This window comes from Dysidea avara, chromosome 7 (assembly GCF_963678975.1).
Source record: "Dysidea avara chromosome 7, odDysAvar1.4, whole genome shotgun sequence".
Classification (NCBI taxonomy): Eukaryota; Metazoa; Porifera; class Demospongiae; order Dictyoceratida; family Dysideidae; genus Dysidea; species Dysidea avara.
The window spans coordinates 26,588,587-26,612,451 of NC_089278.1; the positions used below are offsets into that span (position 1 = coordinate 26,588,587).

The 23,865-nt window shown below is 36.4% G+C and overlaps 2 protein-coding genes and 2 long non-coding RNA genes across 6 annotated transcripts; 3 read left to right on the forward strand and 1 right to left on the reverse strand.

The window, feature by feature from the left end:
* The first annotated feature begins 9,080 nt into the window (after positions 1 to 9,080).
* On the forward strand, positions 9,081 to 11,752 carry LOC136261825 (uncharacterized). The gene is made up of 2 exons (XM_066055897.1): positions 9,081 to 9,649; positions 9,857 to 11,752. The coding sequence occupies exons 1-2, from the start codon at positions 9,281 to 9,283 to the stop codon at positions 10,400 to 10,402; spliced, it is 915 nt and encodes a 304-aa protein (XP_065911969.1). The 5' UTR covers positions 9,081 to 9,280; the 3' UTR covers positions 10,403 to 11,752.
* Positions 9,649 to 12,080, reverse strand: LOC136261829 (uncharacterized). 3 transcript variants are annotated; one of them, XR_010704031.1, is made up of 7 exons: positions 11,912 to 12,080; positions 11,373 to 11,592; positions 11,116 to 11,323; positions 10,900 to 11,065; positions 10,507 to 10,801; positions 10,278 to 10,443; positions 9,649 to 10,226 (listed from the first exon to the last, which is right to left on the reverse strand). It is a non-coding gene; the product is annotated as an uncharacterized lncRNA (long non-coding RNA). The 3 variants fall into 3 exon arrangements; XR_010704029.1 differs by having other exon boundaries at positions 10,900 to 11,323; XR_010704030.1 differs by having other exon boundaries at positions 10,496 to 10,801; positions 10,900 to 11,323.
* LOC136261828 (uncharacterized) lies at positions 12,055 to 13,789 on the forward strand. Its single transcript, XR_010704028.1, has 3 exons — positions 12,055 to 12,197; positions 13,090 to 13,125; positions 13,625 to 13,789. It is a non-coding gene; the product is annotated as an uncharacterized lncRNA (long non-coding RNA).
* A 3,640-nt stretch (positions 13,790 to 17,429) lies between these two features.
* LOC136261823 (uncharacterized) lies at positions 17,430 to 22,251 on the forward strand. Its single transcript, XM_066055894.1, has 8 exons — positions 17,430 to 17,638; positions 19,123 to 19,429; positions 19,661 to 19,895; positions 20,033 to 20,139; positions 20,302 to 20,641; positions 20,695 to 21,053; positions 21,667 to 21,732; positions 21,827 to 22,251. The coding sequence occupies exons 1-8, from the start codon at positions 17,495 to 17,497 to the stop codon at positions 21,946 to 21,948; spliced, it is 1,680 nt and encodes a 559-aa protein (XP_065911966.1). The 5' UTR covers positions 17,430 to 17,494; the 3' UTR covers positions 21,949 to 22,251.
* The last annotated feature ends 1,614 nt before the right edge of the window (positions 22,252 to 23,865 follow it).

Genomic DNA, 23,865 nt, shown 5'->3' on the forward strand with positions numbered 1-23,865 from the left:
GATGCGACCATTGCATGCTTTCATGAAAAATAAGTCCCAGGTATCGATGTTGTTCTGTTAATTGAAGAGTTTCGTCATTTAAATTATAGTCATAATTAATGGGAGATGTTGATCTTGTACACCTTAATACTACAGATTTGTCAATGTTCAATTGCATCTGCCACTTTTTAGTCCAGTTAAGAATGATACTGAGGTCTCTTTGAAGGCACAGTGAATCTTCTAAGGAATCAATTATCCTATACATAACGCAATCATCGGCAAATAGCCAAACAGTTGAAGAAATATTTTCATCAATGTCATTAATGTACAACAAAAACATGAGAGGTCCCAATACGGTTCCTTGTGGAACTCCAGACTTTACGGGTAGTTTACTTGACACATGATTTTCTAGAGTTACTTGTTGGTTTCTTTTAGTCAGCCATTGCTCTATCCATTTAACAAGGTTACCAGTAATTCCATAGTGCTTTAGTTTGTTTAATAGCCGTCTATGTGGCACTTTATCAAAGGCTTTGCAAAAATCTAAAAAGATCAGATCTACTTGCTTCTTTTCGTCCATAGCTTTAAGAATATCATCGGTTAGTAGCAGTAGCTGGCTTTGACAGGAATGAGAAGGCCTGAAACCGTGTTGATGCTTATTAATGATGTTATTGTTGTTGAGATGTTCCATTATGAAATGAAATACAATATGCTCCATTACTTTACAACATGTAGATGTAAGAGAAATAGGCCTATAGTTGGATGCCAGGTTTCTGTTACCCTTCTTGTGGATCGGTACAATGTTAGCAGATAGCCAGTCTGTAGGAAGTGTCTGATTTTTAAGGCTTTGAGTGAAAATTACCTGTAGTACTGGAGCAATGATTGAGCTACAGAGTTTTAGTACAAAGTTAGGGATACAGTCAGGTCCAGGAGATTTATTAGTAGACAGATTGTTTAAAACGTTTTCAATTCCTTCAGTAGAAAAACTAAGACTTTCAATTAGTGGAAAAGTGGTTTCTAAGTTTGAGAATGAAGTATTTTCATCTGTAAAGAAAGTAAAAAATTGGTTGTTCAATGTTTCAGCTTTCTCTTGTGGAGAGGTAATGCATTGCCCATCAACTTCTAAGGATGTTATGCTGGAGAAGTCTTTCCGCTGATGTTTAATCAGTGACCAAAATCTTTTACGATTATTAGTATGAGAATCATCAAATAGATGTGTACAATAATTATGATAGGCATCTTTCATTAAGTTATTAACCTCGTTTCTCAAATGCCTATATGCAGACCAATCTGATCCTACTTGTGTGCGTTTAGCATGAACATATAATTTATTTCGGAGTCTCATTTTTTGCTTGATAAACTGATTTAGCCAAGGAACATCTTTATGAGGCTTAATTACTTTAGTGGGTACAAATTTCTCGATGATATCGATAATATTAGTTTTAAAGAGATGCCAATTATCTTGGATAGTTCGATGGTATGGATCGTGTTCAAAGAATTTTTCACAAAATTCATGCATTTCTGATACAATTCCATCTTTGTCAGCTTTGTGAAATTGGAATATTTTTCTTCTTTGTATTTTGTGCTTTTCTAAACTAGTGAGCACTTCAAAGCTCACAGCATCATGATCTGACATACCTGGAATTGTATCTATTTTATTTATTATATTAGGTTGGGATACAAACACAAGATCTAATGTGTGATTTTCTCTAGTACATTCGTAGACTTGCTGTTCAAGTCCAAATTCATTTACTATATCTAGAAACATACTATTTACTTCTCTACCATACACTGGGTTTGCTCCAATTTGTCCAATGCCGTCTTTCCATATTATGCTTGGTAGGTTGAAATCTCCAGCTAGGATTAGATTGTTAACGTTGGTTACCATACTTAGGGCTGTTTTGAGATCTTCCATAGGATTAACATTATTGTCAGGAGGTCTATAAAATGAGCAGATACTTATGGGTTCTCCATGTACTGGGGAAACTTTTGCCCAGATCATTTCTGCGTTAGTAGTCATTGACACATTAAGGAAAGGAATACTTTGAGATATTGCCAGAAACACTCCTCCACCTCCACAACATCGATCCTTTCTAATGATGGAATAACTTTGTGGGAACACTTCACTACTCGTATATGTTTCATCTAAGTGAGTTTCACAACCTATAATAATGTCAGGCTCATGTTCATCAACCATGGCCTTCAATACAGCTCTCTTTCCTAAACTTCTTAAGCTACAACAATTTAAGCTGATTACTTTTAGAGAAGTTAAACAGGGTGGGTCATCTGAGGGAGTACAGTGATTTTCATAATCAAAGGAAAGGGGTTTCGGATTATTTTCCTGATTAGATATGTGCTCAACATCGTTATCAAAGTCAAGGGTATGGGGGATCCGTGCAGGGAGGGGAGCTAAAACTGCCCCTTCCGCTGCACAATCTTGCCGTTTTTTATCTGGTATCGGTTTCCGTCTTTGTTTAGTTCTTTCACGTCAATCCGCAACTTCTTGTTCAGTTCCTGTTCCCTAGGTGTCATATCAGGTGAAATAAATATGTTCTTGGTTTCTTGTTCTCTACGCAACTTGAATGTGTTCCTTAGTACATTAGCCTTCTCAGATTCAGTAGAGACAGTGATTCTTAGTAACCTTGGTCTATCTCCACGTTTCCCAAGCCTGATTGCATTAGTTATAGAGGGAGTCACTTCCACATGTTTTTGAAGTAAGTCATTGATTTGTTTGATGTCTTCCTTCTTATGTGTGGCACCATCTTCAGAAGATGGCTCCTTCAAGTTGTGCACAATAAGGTTTAGTCGTCTTTTAGACTTCTCTTTTTCCTCATTAAGGTATGATGAAACAATTGTTGTGATGTGATCATTTGGTGGTGAGGTCACAGAGCTTGGAGGAGCAGGAATTGGTTGAGAACTTATGCTACTAGCTGTAGCAGAAGCATAGCTTATATTTGCATTGGTTGAATTTTTAGTCTCGAGAGTTTTAACTCGTTCTAGGGAGGAAATGATAGATTTCATGTTGTCTACTACTGATTCATAACTGGCTAGTCGACAGTGAGGACAATGATATGATTTCTCTGACTTAGCAAGGGATTGAAACAGAGACTTTGACAGACCTGCACATTGGCGATGCAGCCAAGAATTACAAGTACCCTCACAAAAGATTGCATCATGACCATCCACTTCTTTGGTATTCTCAATAATGATATCAGTACAAATTGGACAAATATACTCCTCACCTTGTTTCCTTTTCTTAGGAACGTCTTTACTTTGACTATTCACTTTATCTGGTGACTCGGTTGGCTGTCTCCCTCGTTTTACAGCTCCATTATCCATGCTTAGCGGCCGCAATTCTGATTAATGCCCACTATGACTAAAGACAAACAGAGACAAACGCACGTACTGCAATAACAAACAACTGGCCTTTGGTGGTACCGTTAAAAAACGCCACGGTACAACAGCTGGAGAGCTTAGAAGTCGATTTGACGAGTTGAGAATGAAGAGCAAATTTCGCGCAAACCATCGATCACGTGCTATCGCTTCGCTGTGCTTCCAGGTTATCTTTTACTTTGACTGAACGTTGACGTTACCACACAGCCATTCAAGTTTTCAAGTCTAAATAATTATTCCCCTTCATATTTACTAAATGTTTTTTGGTATTCTAAAGATGTGACAGGTTATTGTGGATGTAATATTAATCGCTTATTTGTTCCCAGAGTTGCCACTAACTTTAGTAAAAGAAGTTTCTTTTATTGTGGAATGATTATATAGAACAGTTTGGCATTAACAGTTGTAGTGGCTACCACTTTGTCATCATTTAAGTATTTGTATTATAAATAAGTATCTTTATTGCTGGTACGTATATTTGTGTTGTTGTGTAGGTGTGCTGTTTACAGGGCTCCACTAAAAATCAGCTTAAGCTGAGTGGACTCCCTGTTTAAATATTACAATTTCAATAAATGTGACCGGATTTGCGAAAAGTGGTCTTCCACACACATCCAATTCTATGAACTTGGAAGACCATAACTTAGTGTTCAAGTAATATAATTTATAAGCCTGAAATTTTCTCCATCCATTAAGCTATGTTGATATATACTCACTGCTGACCAAATTTCAAGCCATTAGCTATCTTTTTCCAATCTGAAATTATGGATGGACAAAGTTGGTAAACTGGATGTGTGTGGAAGACCCCTTTTCGCAAATCCGGTCACAAATATTAGTTTAGTAACAATGTTAAAACCGAGTCGGGTCATCCAGGTCCCACTTTACAGATTATCCGAGTCTGACCCCACGTGCTAAATTAATTAGTGTAACGATGTGGACGTGTAGTAACACGTCATAGTGTAGCCCTGCTTCTTTTTCGTGAGCCACGCCCGCTTATGTGAATTACTGTCTGTAGACATAATTATCCTATTCATCAGTCTGTAGGTATGCACGAATCCACGTCCATTATAGTATCTGCAGGCTTGTGTATAGCCACGCCCACTAATCAGTTGTCATTGTATGAGTCATAATCTATATAGTATGATAGTGCTGTGATTAAATATTGTGACTGGTTTTGTGAAAAGTAGGCTATTTAGTGGTCTTGAGTTTGCAAAAAAAACTTTACAAACAAGTACAAGAAAAAATTAGGAACTTCAAATTAGAGTAGGGACAGTGTATAATGCTGCAATAAAAAGTACTGAATCAAGCTGGACCAGAGTATATTGTAAAACAATAAGAAGTGAATATCCCTACTGTGCTACACTCAATGCACAGTAGAGATATTCACTTCTTATTGTTTTACAGTATTTGGACATTACGTATTACTCTGGTCCAGCTTGTTTCAGTACTTTTTATTGCAGCCCATACATTGTCCCCGGCCTTCTCTAATTTGAAGTTCCTAATTTTTTTTATACTTGTACTGATAACAACATGCAGCACTTATCAAAAGTAGAGGCCATGCATACATATAGTTCGCTATATGGAAAATTTACACTGATGCACCAGGAAGACTTATCACAGAAACACGCATTTACTTCTACTGATTTGTACAGGATTTTAGTCTAGTCATATACTATGTACTAGTACTGAAACAGATATCCGTATTATCTGGATATCCAGATAATAGTTTAGGTCACTACAATGAGATAACTTGTTTCTCATCAACTTCTCATAGAGTAACACATGCGGGCGGGCGGGTTATCTCATTATCTCATTATTGCACAAGCCATAGCATATTTGTACAAAACCAGTATAATAATCCTTTATTTTAGGCTATTGGCAGGATGCACACCAAGCACTGGTGCACACTGAGGGTAAAATTCCAAGTGCACATAAACTTCAACTTCAGTAACAAAGCATTCAAGTCCTTTACGAAAGTTCCACCAGTCTTGGAGTCATGTACCATGCAGCAGCAGTGTTAGCACATGTAGGCTGGTCAGTCTTATTAGGGGGAGGGGCTGTGTAAGCTTGTGGCAGAAGTAGCAACACTAAAGCTACTATGTCTCTTAGATATGATGGCCCTGCACATAGGGCATGCAGGTCACGATACCAATGCTAGTGTATGGTCTAATGTACACTGTAGCACTCACTGTTGATGCCTTGGTGGTTGTTGATGCTCCAGAAAGCTCTCTAATCAACACAGAAGTAAAAAACACTCATAAATGGTGTCTGTATCTCAATGGGATTGCAGTTTTTCATGGAAATAGTGCTTTTCTACGTGATAAACCCACTACCACAACACTCAAAAAAGCCATGCTGCCATCTTGTGCAATAATGAGTGCGCATGGGCAAAAGAAAATTTTGGTGCGGGCGGTTGATGAGAAACAAGTAATCTCATTGTAGTGGCCTTACTATCTGTATATCCAGATAATAGTTTACTATCTGGATAGTAATTTGATGCCATCAAGGTGTATAGTCTCCAATACCTTGAAGTAATTTTATGTTAACTTTTCCTTGATACGTAGCTACCACAGTTAAAAATTATTACAAAATTTAATTTTTGTTAAAGTGTTATGCAATTTGTTTCTAAAATATTAGTTAACAAACATGTTTGCAACATAATATACAATATGTTTAAGGCAAGTGATGATGTCACTATCTGTAAGGTATCCAGAAAGATCTTGTTCAGGATATCCAGATAGTAAAAACTACTATCCGTTTCAGCTCTACTATGTGCAAATAATATAGTGTAGTAGTATAGCAAATTCACTCCAGGCACTCCGTTGTAATTTAGTAAAGGGAATTTTTCACCTGCTTCAAAGTATAGGGAATGAATCTAATTAAAACCTGAAATGAATACTGATACAAAGCCACAAATACACTTCAGCAACCAAATATGGTGAAAACCTGACTATGATTTACAGATCACTGTTTGACAAATTTGTTAGTCATGTTCATAATTATATGCATGATGGACCATGGATGGCATATGTACTGGAAGAGGTTCTAGCTGCCACCATTACACTGTTAAAATTGAGGTGGTACCACATCACCTATGTTTTTCTAAAATTCAAGAGCTGTTATTACAGCACCCCTGAAAATAACGAGCACCTTAAGAGATGCACAATTAGATTATAAGTACATTTTGCAACTTGCATAAAATTTAGAAGACAATGCAAGAAAGTAAGTCTAATTACAATCTTGTTGAATTACTGTATTTTACAGGTCAGTTGTGTCTTCTAAATAATTATCAATGTCAGTCAAGAAATCAAAGAGGCTCCATCCCCGTCAAAGCATTGGAAAATTTGAAGAATGCCTAGTGTGTCACTATAACACCTCACTTTAGTTATATAACAACCTTGGTGTTACACTTTTGTAACACTTTAGTGCTCTTCTGTAACACTGTGTGAGTGCTATCACAGCAACTGCTGCACACCATGTATGCTGCTATTATACAACTAGTGTACTACTTCTGCACTCCAAATGTATTAAATTGGTGGAGCAGTGCTAGCCATGCTGACTGTGTAACAGACATGTATTAGTTTAGCTTTGCCATATTGTTTATCCATTCCAGAATGCCGGAAAATTTGTCACGATACAATATATGCATACTTGGTTGTATATTACATGCACATACGTAACTATACTAGTTTGGTCACTAAAGAGATTTTCTGTTTAGTAACTAGATGGCACATGTGACTTAATTAATATTGCCTCTGTATTTGTACAGTGCATAGAGAAATGGATTTCAGTTCCACTGGACATGATAAGACTTGTGCTAACAATCCACATTGCTGAAGAGTGCATTAAACAAATATTGTATTTGTACCTGATTGACATCTTTCATTTATTATTAACCAGCTTTCCATCTTCTCCCTTCAAAATTTGCTCAAGTGAACTATTGAACCTACTTTTGGTATAGGTTAGAGGAACCTACACTTAAGGTTCTTCATGGCTTTTAAATTATAAAGAACCAAGGGAGTGGTTGACTTAGAAACCATCTCATGAGTTAATGGACCCAAATAATTATCCTGACAAACACTGAATTGGTAAAAGCCAATTAAATTATCTATTATTGGGACCACCCATAACTAGCTAGGGCTCATAAGTGGTAAATAAGCATTTACTATCCACAGCCAAGATTTGGTATGAGTGAACAATCATTTACACAACTTTGTTTCAGTTCAATGTTGCAATGCTCACTAGCATGTATATCTAGCCATTAAAAGCACATACCCACCCCGCTTAATTGATGTTAGAAATTTGGCTTTACTGTATTACCTGTTCCTGAGACACTATAGAACCTGTACAAAGTGAGTACCATGAGCCATAAAGGCTAAGACGGTGAAGTGTAATAAACAACACAACACATATTAATATATAGCCAAAATTATTTTCTTTCTTCGTAAAATAATAATTTTAATTGTCCACTTACTGGAAGCATTTAGCAATAGTGATCTACAAGTACTATTTTGGCATCGTCTGCATCAAGACAATGCATGGAACTTATTACCTTGGTACACATTGTAGAATCTGTAATAGCTACATGTTGACTTGTTCTGATCAAGAGATTACTATTCTGCACTAACAACTAACTAGTTAGCTATGAATATTTGTATGATGTTGTTCTTTAATTCTATACGGAAAGGTATCTTAATCATGGTTTGCCTTGCAAGTTGACAATAATTGCTACACGCTTTAAGTGAGTTGTTTACTCATAAAATTCAGTTAGATGATAAAATTAATATACAATGGCACACTATCCACAATTATTACATCACATGCACCGTCATGACAGTAACACATCCTAGAACTGCGCTGCAGCTGGTTGTGGGAGTTAATGACAATTTTAGCATTTACCTTATAAACAGGAAGTTGTGAATTAAACTATTATGATAATAATTTTTCATGAGTCTGCACACCTTTTTTGGTTCTAACATTATAACTCTTTCTGATATATTATTTTTCTTTCAGGTGGTAGGTACTGTAAGTATTTTGTTATAGAATGTTGTGCAGCGTAATTAAGCAGAAATGTTAATTCTTTTTATTACTTAGGATACTAAGCTATATTTGTTGTAACTGTGAGGACAATCCATTGCCTCACATTCCAAGACGGTATACCTACCTGCTCTATACTTTACATGACTTTGAAATCCACTAAGATTATTGTGCTACATTTCTAAAAGCTTAAAATACAGACACTTCATAAACAGCTTTCATGCATTATGTGTGAGACACACATTCATTTGGCAGTTATTTCATGTACGGTTTTCATCTAATGCATTGTAATTAACACATTAAAAATGCTCTGATAGCTCAAAACTGAGCTAAAGATAGAGAGAAGAAACAACCTAATGTGTGCCAAATTATAAAATATTGCAATTTGTATAGTCCTTTAAAAAAGGTATCTCACTCTTGAACAAATCTCAGTCATTTTCACCTTGGATTTACAAGCTGAGGTTTCTGAAAGAATGCACCTGCAATTTGAAACCAGAGCAGGGTTCATGCAATAAACGTAACACTGAAGATTGTGATTAATGCTATTTATAAAACTAATCTTTGAACTGTCGTATTAACAATAACAACAAACAATAGTAACAACCCAGAAAGCTCATTACCAATCTACCTAGCTAGTATTATTTATTTTACAAGTATAAGAAAAAATTAGGAACTTTAACCCATTAACGGCGGTAGCCGCCATATGGCGGCATGGATTTAGAAATCCACATGATTTGGCAAAGCACGCTAGTTTAACCATAAAGCAGCTCCATAAGGGCCGACGCACGTGTGCTAAGATTTGTACGACCACACCCCTTTGGTTACTAGGATAAATGGTCCTTCCCGCAAAGCGATTCGCATTTTGCGCGTAAATGACATAATGGCATCCCGACTTTCCGTAACAGACCTTCTTGATACTCTTCTTGATGATGGATTCAGCAGTGATGAGAGCGACGATAATGAAGGAGAAGAGATATATGCCTACTTGGGCGAGCCTGTTCTTCGTCGAAGCGAATTGGAGGCTGAAGCTGTACTCGAACCAGTGGCAGATGCTTGGGATGCTGCTGGCGACCTGAATGAGGACAGAGATGATATTGAAGACAGGGACAATCCTTCTACTGAAGACATGAACGATCCTACTACTGAAGAGAGGGTTGATGAAGAACAGTTTGATGATGCTTCCAGCGAACAAAGTGAAGCCATCAGTAGGACAGGAAGTATTAGTGATCACAATGATAGAGATGAAAGTGTAAATGATTTCACATAGATATGAATAAGTGACAACTAAGGTATAAATGGTTGATGATAAATATGCACTGGTGAAAAGAGATAGAATACATACAAGCATACAAATAGAAAACATACAGACAATAGATTAAAAAATACAAGTTGTGGCTAAGTAAAATTATTTAAGAGTGACTACATAATGCAAATAAATGTTTGTATTCCTTTGCAGCAATCCAGTTCAGAACACCCAAGTTCTCCCAAGCAACGACGACTTGATCCTACTGATAGTGACACTTCCGATGATGACTCCATACCAACATCACCTGATCGACCAACCCGTGCCACTACAGCAGCTCGAGGAGCAGCACGTGCACATCGACGAGGACGGGGTACAACAAGAGGTGGTGGTGGTGTAGGACCTACTGACAGTGCCAGGCGTGGACGTGGTGTACGTCGCAGTGACAGCAGAGGACGTGGTCGTGGCAGGGAGCGTAGTTGGAGTAGAACAACTAGTCTTGGTGGAGGACATGGTCGTGGTGCTGGTAGGGGACATGGGACCATACCTGGTGATGGAAGAGCAGCTGGTGTAACTTTTCTACCTGGAGAGTGGGAGAATATAGAGCCCACACACACTAAATTTAGCTACTCACTAACTCCTGGTCCAAATGTACGATTTCCACCAAACACAAGGCCAGTTGATTTATTTTATTTGTACTTTACTGATGATGTTTGGGACTTGCTGGTCACTGAAACCAATAGTTATGCTGCTTTGTAGTTTCCCTGTCGGCAATATGCAAGACCGTGGAAAGATGTCACCTGTGAAGAAATGAAGGCATTTATTGGAATGCTCATAATGATGGGATCTTACACTTGCCACACCTTGACATGTACTGGTAGGTTGATGAGGAGATCCTGAGTACTCCTGGTATCTCAGAAATAATGAGTAGAGACAAGTTTCTCCAGATATACTGTTTCCTTCATCTTGCTGATAATAGACAGCAACATCCAGCAGGGCATCCACGACATGACAAACTTTTCAAAGTGAGAAACTTGCTGAACTTGATCACTGCCCAATGTGCTTCCAATTACACACCTCACCAGGCTGTGACTGTAGATGAGGCTATGATTCCTTTCAAGGGTCGTCTCAACTTCAAGCAATATATGAAGAACAAGCCTACAAAGTGGGGGATAAAAGTGTTTGTGTTGTGTGATGCAACAAATGGGTACATAGACAGAATGCAAATATACACAGGCAAAAACATGGAGTCAAACCTTGATGTTGGGCTTTGTTCAAGAGTTGTACTGGAACTTATGGATGGACTTGAAGGGCATGAAGTTTACACCGACAATTATTATACCAGCCCTCATCTGTACATGACCCTGTATGAAGATCAGAACAACGCTTGTGGGACAGCTCGAACAAACAGAACAGGGTTTCCTAAGTCAATAATTAGAAGGACAACGGAAGATAGGGGATACTATAATTACCTATCAAATGGTCCACTCCTTGCAGCAGCATGGTATGATCAAAGATTTGTCTATTTTCATCAACCTTTCATGAAGGAGCATCACATGGAGAGACAGTCCGACGTACTAATCCTGATGGGACATCAAGTGATGTTTCTTGTCCGCCACTGCTGCCTGATTATCAGCAGTACATGCGAGGGGTGGATCGCAGTGATCAGCATATAGGATACTATAATGTGGGAAGATCCCACAAGTAGTGGAAAAGAGTTTTTGCTCACCTGATAGAATGTGCTCTTTACAATGCTTACATCTTAGAGAGGTACTCCAATCCATCACTGTATGCTGGTTATCCAAGTCGACGAAAGCAAAGTTATCTTAGCTTCCGCATTGCAGTAGCCAATCAGCTAATCGGACCTTATCGTTTCCGGCAACAAGCTGGTCGTCAGCGGAGTGGGGAGCATAGTGAAACACGACTGAACTTGAATCTTGGTCACTGGCCTATACAACAGACAAAGAAACTTGAATGTGTAGTGTGCAACATGACAAGGAACAAGCAACATCTTTCTAGAAGTGAACTGAGGCATGAAACTCGATTTAAATGTTCTTACTGTAATGTACATTTATGTTTAAGTGACGATAGGGAATGTTTCAAACTTTATCACACAAAGGTAGAATACTGGCTAGCCCAACTGTAGTAACTAGTACGCAGCACTTTATTGTTTTGCATATAATGTTTTGTAACAAATGCTAATTGCTTGTATACTAATCTATATTAGCCAGTAAACAATAACCAATACAAATACGTCCATTCACTCACGTAAACATCACGATACCATTGATCTGCTTCGATAGACTCGTTTGTTTCATACTTCCCTCTAAGAAATCGCTTCGTCATTGATCGTTCCTTTGCTGCTATGACCTCTATCATCACTGAATTTGTGAAACGTGACGACGCCATTGTTATTGCATGAGTATTTACGCATGCGCGTACGGCAATCGTATCAAAAATCTATGGCTGAATACGCTTACCTGAAACATCGCCTTCCGCTCACAGGGAAATCAAGCGCTTCACCCGTCGGCGTATACAATGCAGTTGTGATGAAGTAAGGTTTGTTGTTAGCTGTCTAAAGTTAAAATAACTGTGTCAAGTATGGTTTTACCGTTTGCATATAAAAATACGGAGTTATAAAATATTGTAATGTATATGTGGTTGCTGCTATGGCAACAAATTGCATATAGTTGTATTCCTTGGTCCATGGGGAACATAGTGATATATGGTTTCCAAGGGGTTTAACCGTTTGTTTGCTTAGAAAAGAGGCTTGTCTTGAGTCATGCGGTTTTTTTTTTAATTCCCTCCAGGAATTCAGTTGTTAATGGGTTAAACTATAGTATGGATCAACTAGAATATAGTGCACCAATGAAAAGTACTGAAACAAGCTTGGGTTAGTATATTATGACAGCAAATTACTGTAACACAAAAAGGAGTGAACATCCATACTGTGCTGTAGAGTTTCCATAATTGATTCGCACAGTAGAGAATCGAATCTTTGGATACACTGAATATAAGCAGCCATGTATGTGCATTCCCATAGGTGCAGAGACCTTAGGTCTTCTTGGAGTTGTTGAGCATCACTCACTGTTGCAATATCTGTAAAGAGGCAGATTTTAGTGCAGGTGCTTTATGTTATCAACTATAGATTTTATATAGTATGGGGCTCAGAACAATTCCCTGAGGGATGCCAGATGCTACTACTACAGGGTCAGATGAAACATTGTCGATAACTACTCTTTGCTGAAAATCATTTTAAAAGGATGAGATCCACTGTTAGGTTTTACCGACAATACCATATTGTTGTATATAACTTATGTCTTAGCCTGTTGTGTGACATGGCATCAATGCTTTAGCAGTATCCATAAATTATAATATCAGTCTGTTTTCCATTGTTGTAACTTTTGGCCAAGCCATTAATAAATGATACTAACTGTGTTTCATAGGATCTGTTGTGTTGGAAGCCATGTTGAATTCATAAAGTAAGTTTTTATTTCCAAGATACTTCATCAATGAGAAGATATAATGTGTTCCAATATTTTACTAACTGTGTATGTTGGGCAATAATTTTGAGGAGCAGAGCTTCCTTTTTTTCTTTTTTTTTTTGAAAAATAGGTGTCACACTAGTATTGTAGCTATAGACTTGTAATTTCCCAATCACTACTTAGAACTCATAGTTCACTGGTCATTGCCTTTGGTAGTATAATTGTTATAATTGAAATGGCTGTTGTCTAGACTCTTGAACAAGCTAGTTAAGCATGCATGAAACCACTTCTCCATTCCTTACTATGAACTATGCACTTCTTCCTTATATGAACTTTAAGTGATAAAATTTAATTTTCCATTTCCTTTAAAAGCTGTTAGGTATTTGAACCTTTGAGGTCTAAGGTCATAAGGTTTTATAATAAGTTATATATAGCAGTTCCTCTCTTCCATTTTATATACGTATGGGAGGTGTTCATGATCACATGTCTCCTACAGTGAAGGATGACTGAACCAGTGACTGACATATCTTGTTTGGAGTCATCTGCACAGAATATGAACACATCACAATGATCACATAAAATAGATGTGCACAGACAGCACTATGCTTAATTGTACTGCACAATGCAATTGTCACATAATTATATACATACATTTAGACTAGATATGGGTATAGCAAAATTAAACAATTATATAGAACTCAAGAACTATTTTTAATTATGGTTATGTCAGAAGCTTGCCAAAGCACTTAATTGTGCTATCAATTTTATTATATCCCTGAAAGGTGGTCAAGAATAGTAAATAATTTGTGTGTGTGTGTGTGCATGTTTATAAGTAAACAAAAAATTAATAATGGAAGAGGGAAGCCAAACTCTGGCATCACTGGCAAAACAAAACCAATGATCACTGCATAGTAAACCTATACTATAAGACTTTCAGTCAATTCCATCTTAAAAACATTTAAGGCCATGGTCACTCATTTGAAAATATATTAGAGAAACAAATAATATCTGTTTTCTAATTTATTTTTAAAATGAGTGCTTATGGCCAGATTGCCACTTGTATAATTTTATGTAAATTCTTTGTGATCTCAATCATCTCATGCACACACATCCTGTCATAATGCAATACTTCATAGAACTCTGGTTATGCACAAAAACACCAGCAATATTATGTAATTGTTTGCAAAATAATGTGTGCCTATTTGGCACAGTACCATTTATGAATCACTGGATTGTGTGGTACTTTATAAACATGATCAGATCATGGGAATGCAGAAGGTATGTACATTAATCCAGTTGTATATATACAGAGCTGACAAAAGTACCTTTGGCAGTTGATAGGCTCCTGGTGTCATTTGCTACCAGGATTCCTTCATTATGTCTGCAATAAAATAAAACAAATCACATCAGTAGTAGGTGCTGTCTTAAAATTAATGTTCAGTGGTTGGCATCCACTAAATACATAATTTCAAGTTCAAATAAGCTTACTCATGTGCAGCAAAACTAGCTACATATACTCATGCCCTGAGTTAATGGACCCAAATAATTGTCCTGAATTGTTAAAAGGAACAAAATAAACTGTCCCACCCATTACCAGCTAGGACTCATATTAAGTGGTAAATAGGCATTCATTATCCGCAGCCACGTTTTGGCATGAGTGAACATTTACACAGCTTTGTTTCAGTCCAATGTTGCAAATGCTCACCTGCATGTATATCTGGCCATTAAAAGCACTCATCCACCCCACAGTAGCTGCGTGATGTTAGAAATTTGGCTTTACACTATTACCTGTTATACATTGGAGCCTGTACAAAGTGTGTACCATGAGCCATGAAGGCTAAAATGGTGAAGTGCAATAAACAACATTCTATGCATAGTTACTGTAATAGCCATAATTATTGTTTTCTTTCCTCTTAAATTATTTTTAACTGCTCACTTACTGGAAACATTTAGCAATAATGATCTACTGGCATCATCTGCATCAAGACAATTAATGCATGGAACTTACTACCTCTGTACATTGTAGAATCTAATAGCTACTGTACGTGTTGTGGACTTACTACCATTCTGCACTAATAACAGCTAACTAGTTAGCTATGAATATTAATTTGTGTGTAATTTTACTCTTTAATCCTGGTCTTAGTCATGGTTTACCTTGCAAGTTGACAACAACTGCTACACCCTTGACACTTTAGTGAGTTGTTTTCTCATAATATAATTTATGCATATCCAGTTAGCTGATAAATTAATATACAATAGCACACTATCCACAATTCAGTACTTTAATTACATCACATGCACCGTCATGATGATAACCTACATAGAACAATATACTGCAGCAGGTTGTGGAAGTTAATGACAATTTTAACATTTATTTTATAAGGATGCAGGAAGATGTGAATTTAACTATATTATTATAATAATTTTTCATGAGTCTGCACACCTTTTTACGATCCTAACCATTATAACACTTATACTGGTAGACTAGGTAAATTTCTTTTTCTTTCACTGATTTGGTGATATGATCAGGTAATGATCCTTGTGTCTGTAGTTGACTGCTACTGTGATCTTGGTGGAACCCATATAGGCATGCATGTATTTGGGTGGCTGTAGGAGGTATGCATATGTAGTTATTTTGTTGTACAACATGATTAAGCACTATTGTTCTCTCATCATTTAGAAGACTGCATGAACATGGGGTATTTATTATTTGCCCCATGGGTGCATTGACATGCCGTCCGTCCAGTAATAATAAATAAATAAATAAATATATCATTGTAATTATTAAGCAATAGTAATAATTGTTGTAGCACTTTACTGAATTATTGTTTACAATAACTAGTATATAATTTCACTCTAGTACAACAATTAATAACGACAACAATAATAATTCTAAAGTCTACTTTGTGACAATAGGAAAATCAATGCACTGGTAATAAATTTAACAAAAAAATCCCCTCCACACGCTTAAGAGAGGACAATCTACTGCCTCACATTCCAAGATAGTTATATGACTTCAAAATCCACTAAGATCCTTGTGCTCGAACATTTCTAAAAGTTCGAAGTTCAGACACTTCATGAACAGCTTTCATGCATTACGATGTGTGAGACACACATTCATTTGGTAGTTATTTCATGCATGGTTTCCATCTAATGCATTGCAATTCACACATTAAATGATGCTCTGATAGCTGAGCTAGGAATAGAGAGAAATGACAAATAGTCTAATGTGTGCCAAATCATAAAATATTGTTATTTTTATAGTCCTTTGAAAAGGGATCTCACTCTTAAGAAAACAATTTAAATCTCACTCATTTTCACCGCCTTCGATGTCACTTTACAAGTTGAGGTCGCTGAAAGAATGCATGTAGCTACCTGCAATTTTATATGGTATGCAAGGATTAGTTTATAAAAAATAAGTAGCACTAATTACATACTGGCGTCAATGTTGAACTCTGCTCTGGTTTCAAATTGCAATAATTAATTTTTTAGAACCCTGCAACATGGCTAGAAACTAAAATACCAACGATTTACAATAACAACACACATGACCTAGAAGTAGCTATGGCTATAAAAAGCATTGTTTCTAGATGCTGAATAGATCTAGAAAGATTGAAGACCAAGATGACATAAACTATGAGAAGATAAAAATACCCTGGGCTGCTGTAAACTCACCTTCCGTTAATGATTTCAAGAGGAACATAGATAATTACTACTATTGCTTGACTCATGTGCAGTACAATTTGTTTATTTAGTATTGTATGATTTTGAATACTAGTTAGTTGTGTAAAGAGCAGGACTCACAGGCATTTGCCTTTTCCACCTGTATGATTATTATTATTATAAAATTACTTGACTACTGTGCATGGGATTAAAAGTTGATGATACTTGTCCATGCAATAATATGTAGCTAGCTACAACTGACATGACCTATATGGCTTAGACCTGTGTCAATATGCAAAGGATTACCTTGTAAAAAATTTAGCTGGTGTAAACCAGTTTTCCGTGTTTGTTTTTTTGTAAACATTTCATATATGGCTGCCAATATAGCTAATTGATTAAGTGGTTCCGCCACAGGGTGATAAGTTAGTTATCACTGCAAGTTATCAACTGCATAGAGGTAAGTGAATAGTAAGCTGGAAGTAAAGCCTATGTACAAAAGAAAGGAGGAATGGTGGCATTTCCCACATTGCTCGGTCGCGGAAACATCGTTACGTATTATTACACACATCCTGGCGTTATAATATTATTCCCTGGCAACTACATGCACGCGCCGGTACGTTAGCTATAAAATCTCAGATAGCTGTCAATTGATAAACATTTACTCTATCTGATTGCGAATGCAGTTGTATTGGCTAAACTGTCGATGGCGCTTTCAACATCATTGTCGGTCAGTTCATCCGTCTCTACTTCTCCCGAGTCTTCGCCAGCAAGTCTGCCGCTGAAGCACTTTGCTTATGCTGTGCGATGTGGCACAGTGTATTATCCTAAAAGGACATTTTTCCGATCAGTACGTTTACCTGTATGTATAGCTATTTGATGTACGTGTTGCACTATCATACGTATAATAACACTATATAGCTAGAACTGATTTGTGTAGCTACGTATATATACTGAGCTGAATATAGGCGCATCCCGGCAGAACTCGTGTGTGAAATTGTCATTGTGCACGGATCTATAGATATTGTATTACCCTTATATATTTATCAGTAGCTATTATAGCTACAATATGCAGTATATAGCTAGCTAGCTAGCTACTTGTCTTGTGACAGAGGTACAGGCGGTGTACAGATGAGTAAATATAGGTCTGATAGACTAGTCGTATAGTACGTTGCGCACTATAGGTAAAGGTCTGGGAGGAAGATATACAAAAAGGAAAGAAAATAACAACTGAGAAACTTAACTTACAGCTAACTTTGAAGTTGGCATGCAGAGAAGTGTTCACTGCATGGCAGCAACTGCTGCAAGGGCAAAGGTAGCTAATGGAGTTTTTCTGTGCATGGGTCTGTATAGAAGTAAAGTTATGCATAAATGCATGCATCCTCCCAAAAATATAGCTTAACTTTCCCTCTTGACTATTTGAACTGAATTGAAATTCTTGTTTATGAGTTGTGTTATCAGTGATAACTATAGCTAATGCCGGCAGTGATTGCATAGGCAGACAATAAATTCTGACAAATTAAAATTTTCTTTCCTTAAACTTGTTCAGTGCATGGTGGAAGCCACTTGATTTGCCATGGCATGCATTGTTGGAGAAGGATATGTAGACAAGGATGTTAAAACTATTAGTATGGGAGATTTAATTATTATAATGTTTGATGTATAAAATTCAATCTATGAGTATAACCGTACATAAATTAAAGTTAGCTAAGACAGATTTAAATGATTATTAAGCAAGTCAAATGATGAAGCTTGGACAATGTTATCATCAAGTTGATTCCATAATTTGATTGTAAATGGAAAGAAGGAGTTTTTATATTTATATCTACTTTTGTTTGTAGCTGTCGAAATCATTTTGATAGATATTTAATACTGAACTGAACATGATGTCAGAGAGCTCAAAGATAGCTAATACATCAATAAAGAAGTTGTCACGAGCTTACTAAGTCCTATAGTTTTGTGATCAGAAACAGTGTCTGGTGGTATATACATGCATCTCTGGAGGTTGCTCATGATATCTCTCATTAAATAAGGGCATCAACTGGGAGAACATGCATGAGCTGGGATCTGCATGACTCTATGAAATATGTACAATACAGTTGGACTTTATTCAGTCTGAGAGGTGATATAAGCTTTGCTGAGAATGGTACAATGATGGTTTTCCATTTCAGATTAGCACAAAGTGCAACCCCATGATCTTTGTGTGATAGTTTGGTTGCGATCAAGTTCCCACATATAATAAACATTAATTATTAAACAGCTACATAGCTATTTCTAAAGCATGCAAACAATATTATATGCTAGTATGTTGAATAACATCTGGTTCTATTGCAGACTTATCATCCATGGTACTGTGAACTTCATCGAGAGAGTAATTTCTTTCCACGACAGCTGGTCCTGTATGAGGCATCCCAACAGAAAACACGTCGCCACTCTGAGAAAGATGTGCAATTTATTCCCCTTGACAATGTGCTAACAGTTGCATTGTCAGATGCCATTTGCTTGAGAGGAAAACACATGTTTACAATTGTCACTTCAAGCAAGCAGTATTTCATAGGTGTAGATAGTTTACGGGAGGCCTCTGATTGGGTAGATATAATTAACAAAGAAGTCTTTGGATCTCCAATACCTGGAGTTGTATGTAAGTTTACTATAATCAATGATAGTAATAGAACAATTTATTAAAACATTTGGATTATTCTACTGCAAGTATAGCAACGATGTACCTATTTAAAACCTTAATACCGAAAATAGTTAGGCAATCACAAAGTGATTGATTTGATCACTAATTCCAAATTTTCACATCACTTTCTCATAGCCATTCAAGTTAACACCATACATATCTTATATGTTGTGTGTATAATATTTACAGATGAGTACAGAGTTGCAATATGTGATAACAAGAGGAGAGGATCACGCTGCAACAGCTACATTTTGAAACTGTATGATGATAAAGTAAAACTCTTCACAGCTAATGGAAGAATTGCACTAAATTATTCATTTGATATAAAAGACATCTGCAAGATTGACTTTCAACCCACAAAAAAGCAGAGTGATGGAAGTAATAAAGGAATTCTAAAATTTTCAATAAAGAACTCTCAGACAATGTAAGCATACTTCACTTCATGAATAGTAACTTCTTGGTTTGTTGTATGTAAACTGTTTCATTTCTGTATGTAATGTATACATATGGTGATTATCATTAATTTTGTGCACATAGCTATTGTTTTCATTATATATGTAGGTATCGGGAAAAAGAAGTTTTGTCTATACAAGCAAAGAGTACCATAGACCTCATTAAGGCTATTTACCACAGAAAGAAACTACTTTCAAGAAGTTCTAATTCGGAAGGTTGGTTATTATTCTTGTACACCACAACTGACATATGAATACATTCAGAATACCATAGCTATTTAATGTTACATGTACATGTTTAGCACTGACATGTATGACCTAGTAATATATACTCAGTGATCTGTTGCATTTTAAATTGTACCCTTGGTTTTGTTTTAGATGACATAATTCCACGAGCACTTTCACTGGATTTGCTTTCCAGTGAACAAAGACCCAATATAGTTTCCCTTGACAAAAAGAAGCCTCAGTCTTTTGAACCAAGAAAAAGATGTCTCACACAGACTTGGTCAGTTGTTGATGGTGAATCTACACTAAAAGAAAATTGCAAATCTGACCATTTTTACGAGACGTTATCCAGTCATTCTAAACCAATAATATCTAGTTGGAAAACAATGCTAACTCATCAGGAAAAAATTCTTAATTTCAGAAAGACAAATAAAGCTGATCTGCAGGAACAGAAGTCAAAATTATCAGATAGTCATCGTAAACTGTCAACAAGGTATATACTATACATCATGTTTATGCAAATAATTTCATTGTTATAAAATGCAGTGATTTGACTGATCCTTCAAAAAGAGAATATCCAGTACCGCATGTGACAGTAGACTTCACGGCACTACATTCTAACAGTCCCATCTGTAATCAGCTACCTGTTCAGACACTGTCTGTTCATGATAACGAGCTCCATAGACACATTTCTTTACCAGCATTTACTCATGATACAAACTTACAAAGGTACTCGAGCATTACAGATCTGTCCAGTTTACCACTACTAAAGAGTGATCATAATTTAACTCACTTGTCTGATCTCCTTGCACAGCACAAGGCAGTGACAACACCTAATACATCAACAGATGATAAAAGTCTAACAAGTCCATTTGAAACACTGCGGGAAACCAGACAAAGAATGGGTGAGTTAGTTTAACTTCTATGGTCACATAAAGACTAAACAGTTGGCATAAAAAATCAATATCACTTTTTCATTTTGCAACTCTACTAAGTAGAAAATAAAACAATGGTCTAAACTAAATTGATTGATGAATTCTTTCGTAAGACGATTTACCTAGCTACAATATTTAGCCAAACACCAAATACTGGATTATATTACCGAACTACACACTAGTCCTGCTAGCCAGCATAGTGTGTAAGAAAGGCAGAGTTGGTTACACATATCATAATAAGCTATAAGTGAGAACATCACATTAGCTCTTCTCCCTATCTGCAATCCCCAGGCCAACCAGTCTAGCTATATATATGCAATTGTTGTAAATTACTCACATCCTACAAGGACTAACGGGTAAATAATGTATGGCTCACCTAAGCAGCAAACATGAAGATGCATGCATTCTTCTCTTGTTATGATAACTAGCTTAAAACACCACCCACACATAAAAAGCTGTGTCTACCTGTGCATAATATATATATTATGATTATAGACATATGAACCTCACACAATAAAATCTATGTATGCAGTTTAAAATACTAATGTACATACATATGTGATTAAATTTTGTTTATTTACAGCAAGTTCAAATTCTACATCAAGTGAAGATGGATATGTGATTGAAAGCATTGAGTACTATCTCACAAGTAAGAATATAACATGATCTATATATAGATTGTCCATCAGGCTATACATATACATGTACATATATGCATTAAATGTATAATTCTACTTTTATAGTTCTTTCTGGTGATCGTGTTGTTCCTGATGATCATAATACTTATGCACATGTTGATGAATGTGATGACAATGTTTACGAAGAACTACTACTTGATGGTGTGTATTCTACAATAGAATCTTAGTGATGTCACATCTTTATCATTTGACGACTACCGTACTCATGACATTTGACAAGTGTACAATTTGTAGTACGTACTACTATTACTACATGTTACTACTACTTTTCTGAACCCCCCACAGTACTACTACTACTACTACCATGTACATTTTAAACTACATAACTGTGTTGTATACTTGAGTTGTATAAACTTCAATGATTGTATATATATATTTTTATTATGTACAGAATACTGTATGTGTATACTTCTATAATAAATGTTTAGCCATATATACATTTCCCCTACAAAAAGAAATATCAATTATGTACTGTTTAAGTGAAGATCTCCCAGAAAATTTTGCGTGCCGCCCACTTGAAAACTCTGCCTTTAAAGATCACCCTAGAGACATTAAAATTAATCACCTTAACAGAATAGTACTACCGTATAAGTAAAAATTTCGAGGTGGAAAATTTTCGTAGATTTCGTAGATCACCTTTCACCTACAAAATTTTTCCTCCGAATCCACATTATATACATATAATCAGCTATTGTAACTGCCTATGTATGAAAACTTTCGTCTGAATCTATTTATAGTTGCTCATCTATGAAAGTTTTCCACCTCGTACGGTAGCCCGTTATCTCATGCCCAGACCGCTTATTTTTCTGTTTGTGTGGGGGAAAAATTTTATCACGAAATAATTTGCACGAAAATAAAGCGAATCATGGTATCTTACAAAGCAATGATTTTATCACACAGTATGATAGTACTGTATAGTAGAGACATCAAAGGTGTGGGCGTGGCCAATATTATATAACTCAAAAACCTGCCTCGATTTTTTCTCAAAGCAATATTACAATATTGGCTGGGTAAAATCAAGCAAAAGTGTCTTCTGATCGACCCAAAATGTTTCCGTCAAGTTGCTACAGAAATTTTAATAAAATTTATTCAACAGAATTTTCTACTGCCTGCCTACTTGCCTGCCTGCCTGCCTGCCTGCCTGCCTGCCTGCCTGCCTGTCTGACACCTTCAATCAAGCATAGTAGAAAACTGGCTACAGCTACAGCTCTGTCTTTCTCAGAGTTTCTAGTTTGCTTAAGAAAAAACCTTTGGTATATTGATAAATATATAATGCTTGCACTATTGTCTTACCTTTTATCCTTCTCTACCATGGCTATCAGTCAAGGTTCTACCACTGAGTGTTAATAGACTAAAGTAGTGCTTCTATCTACTGGTGCATATTACATCAAACTACACTTGGTCATTGCACCAAACTATTTGAACACATGTGGCTTGCTGGTTTTCAAAGTTGGTAGTTGATATTGATCAGTGAGAGCAACTCACGGCGAAATAGCAACGTGTAGTTGCTACCATCCTGAGCTTCCAGGTTATCTTTTACTTTGACTGAACGTTGAAGTTACCACACAGCCATTCAAGTTTTCAAGTCTAAATAATTATTCCCCTTTATATTTGCTAAATGTTTTTTGGTATTCTAAAGATGTGACAGGTTATTGTGGATGTAATATTAATCGCTTATTTGTTCCCAGAGTTGCCACTAACTTTGGTAAAAGAAGTTTCTTTTGTCATGGAATGATTATATAGAACAGTTTGGCATTAACAGTTGTAGTGGCTACCACTTTGTCATCATTTAAGTATTTGTATTTTAATTAAGCATCTTTATTGCTGGTACGTATATTTTTGTTGTTGTGTATTACAGGGCTCCACTAAAAATCAGCTTAAGCTGAGTGGACTCCCTGTTTAAATATTACAATTTCAATAAAATTAGTTTAGTAACAATGTTAAAACCGAGTCGGGTCATCCAGGTCCCACTTTACAGATTATCCGGGTCTGACCCCACATGCTAAATTAATTAGTGTAACGATGTGTACGTGTAGTAACACGTCATAGTGTAGCCCTGCTTCTTTTTCTTGAGCCACGCCCGC

Coding starts and splice junctions, on each gene's coding strand:
- LOC136261823 (XM_066055894.1), top strand. CDS start 17,495: ATGGCGCTTTCAACATCATTGTCGGTCAGTTCATCCGTCTCTACTTCT. Junction 20,642..20,694: donor CATCGTAAACTGTCAACAAG/GTATATACTATA, acceptor TATAAAATGCAG/TGATTTGACTGATCCTTCAA. Junction 21,054..21,666: donor GGAAACCAGACAAAGAATGG/GTGAGTTAGTTT, acceptor GTTTATTTACAG/CAAGTTCAAATTCTACATCA.
- LOC136261825 (XM_066055897.1), top strand. CDS start 9,281: ATGGCATCCCGACTTTCCGTAACAGACCTTCTTGATACTCTTCTTGAT. Junction 9,650..9,856: donor ACAATGATAGAGATGAAAGT/GTAAATGATTTC, acceptor ATTCCTTTGCAG/CAATCCAGTTCAGAACACCC.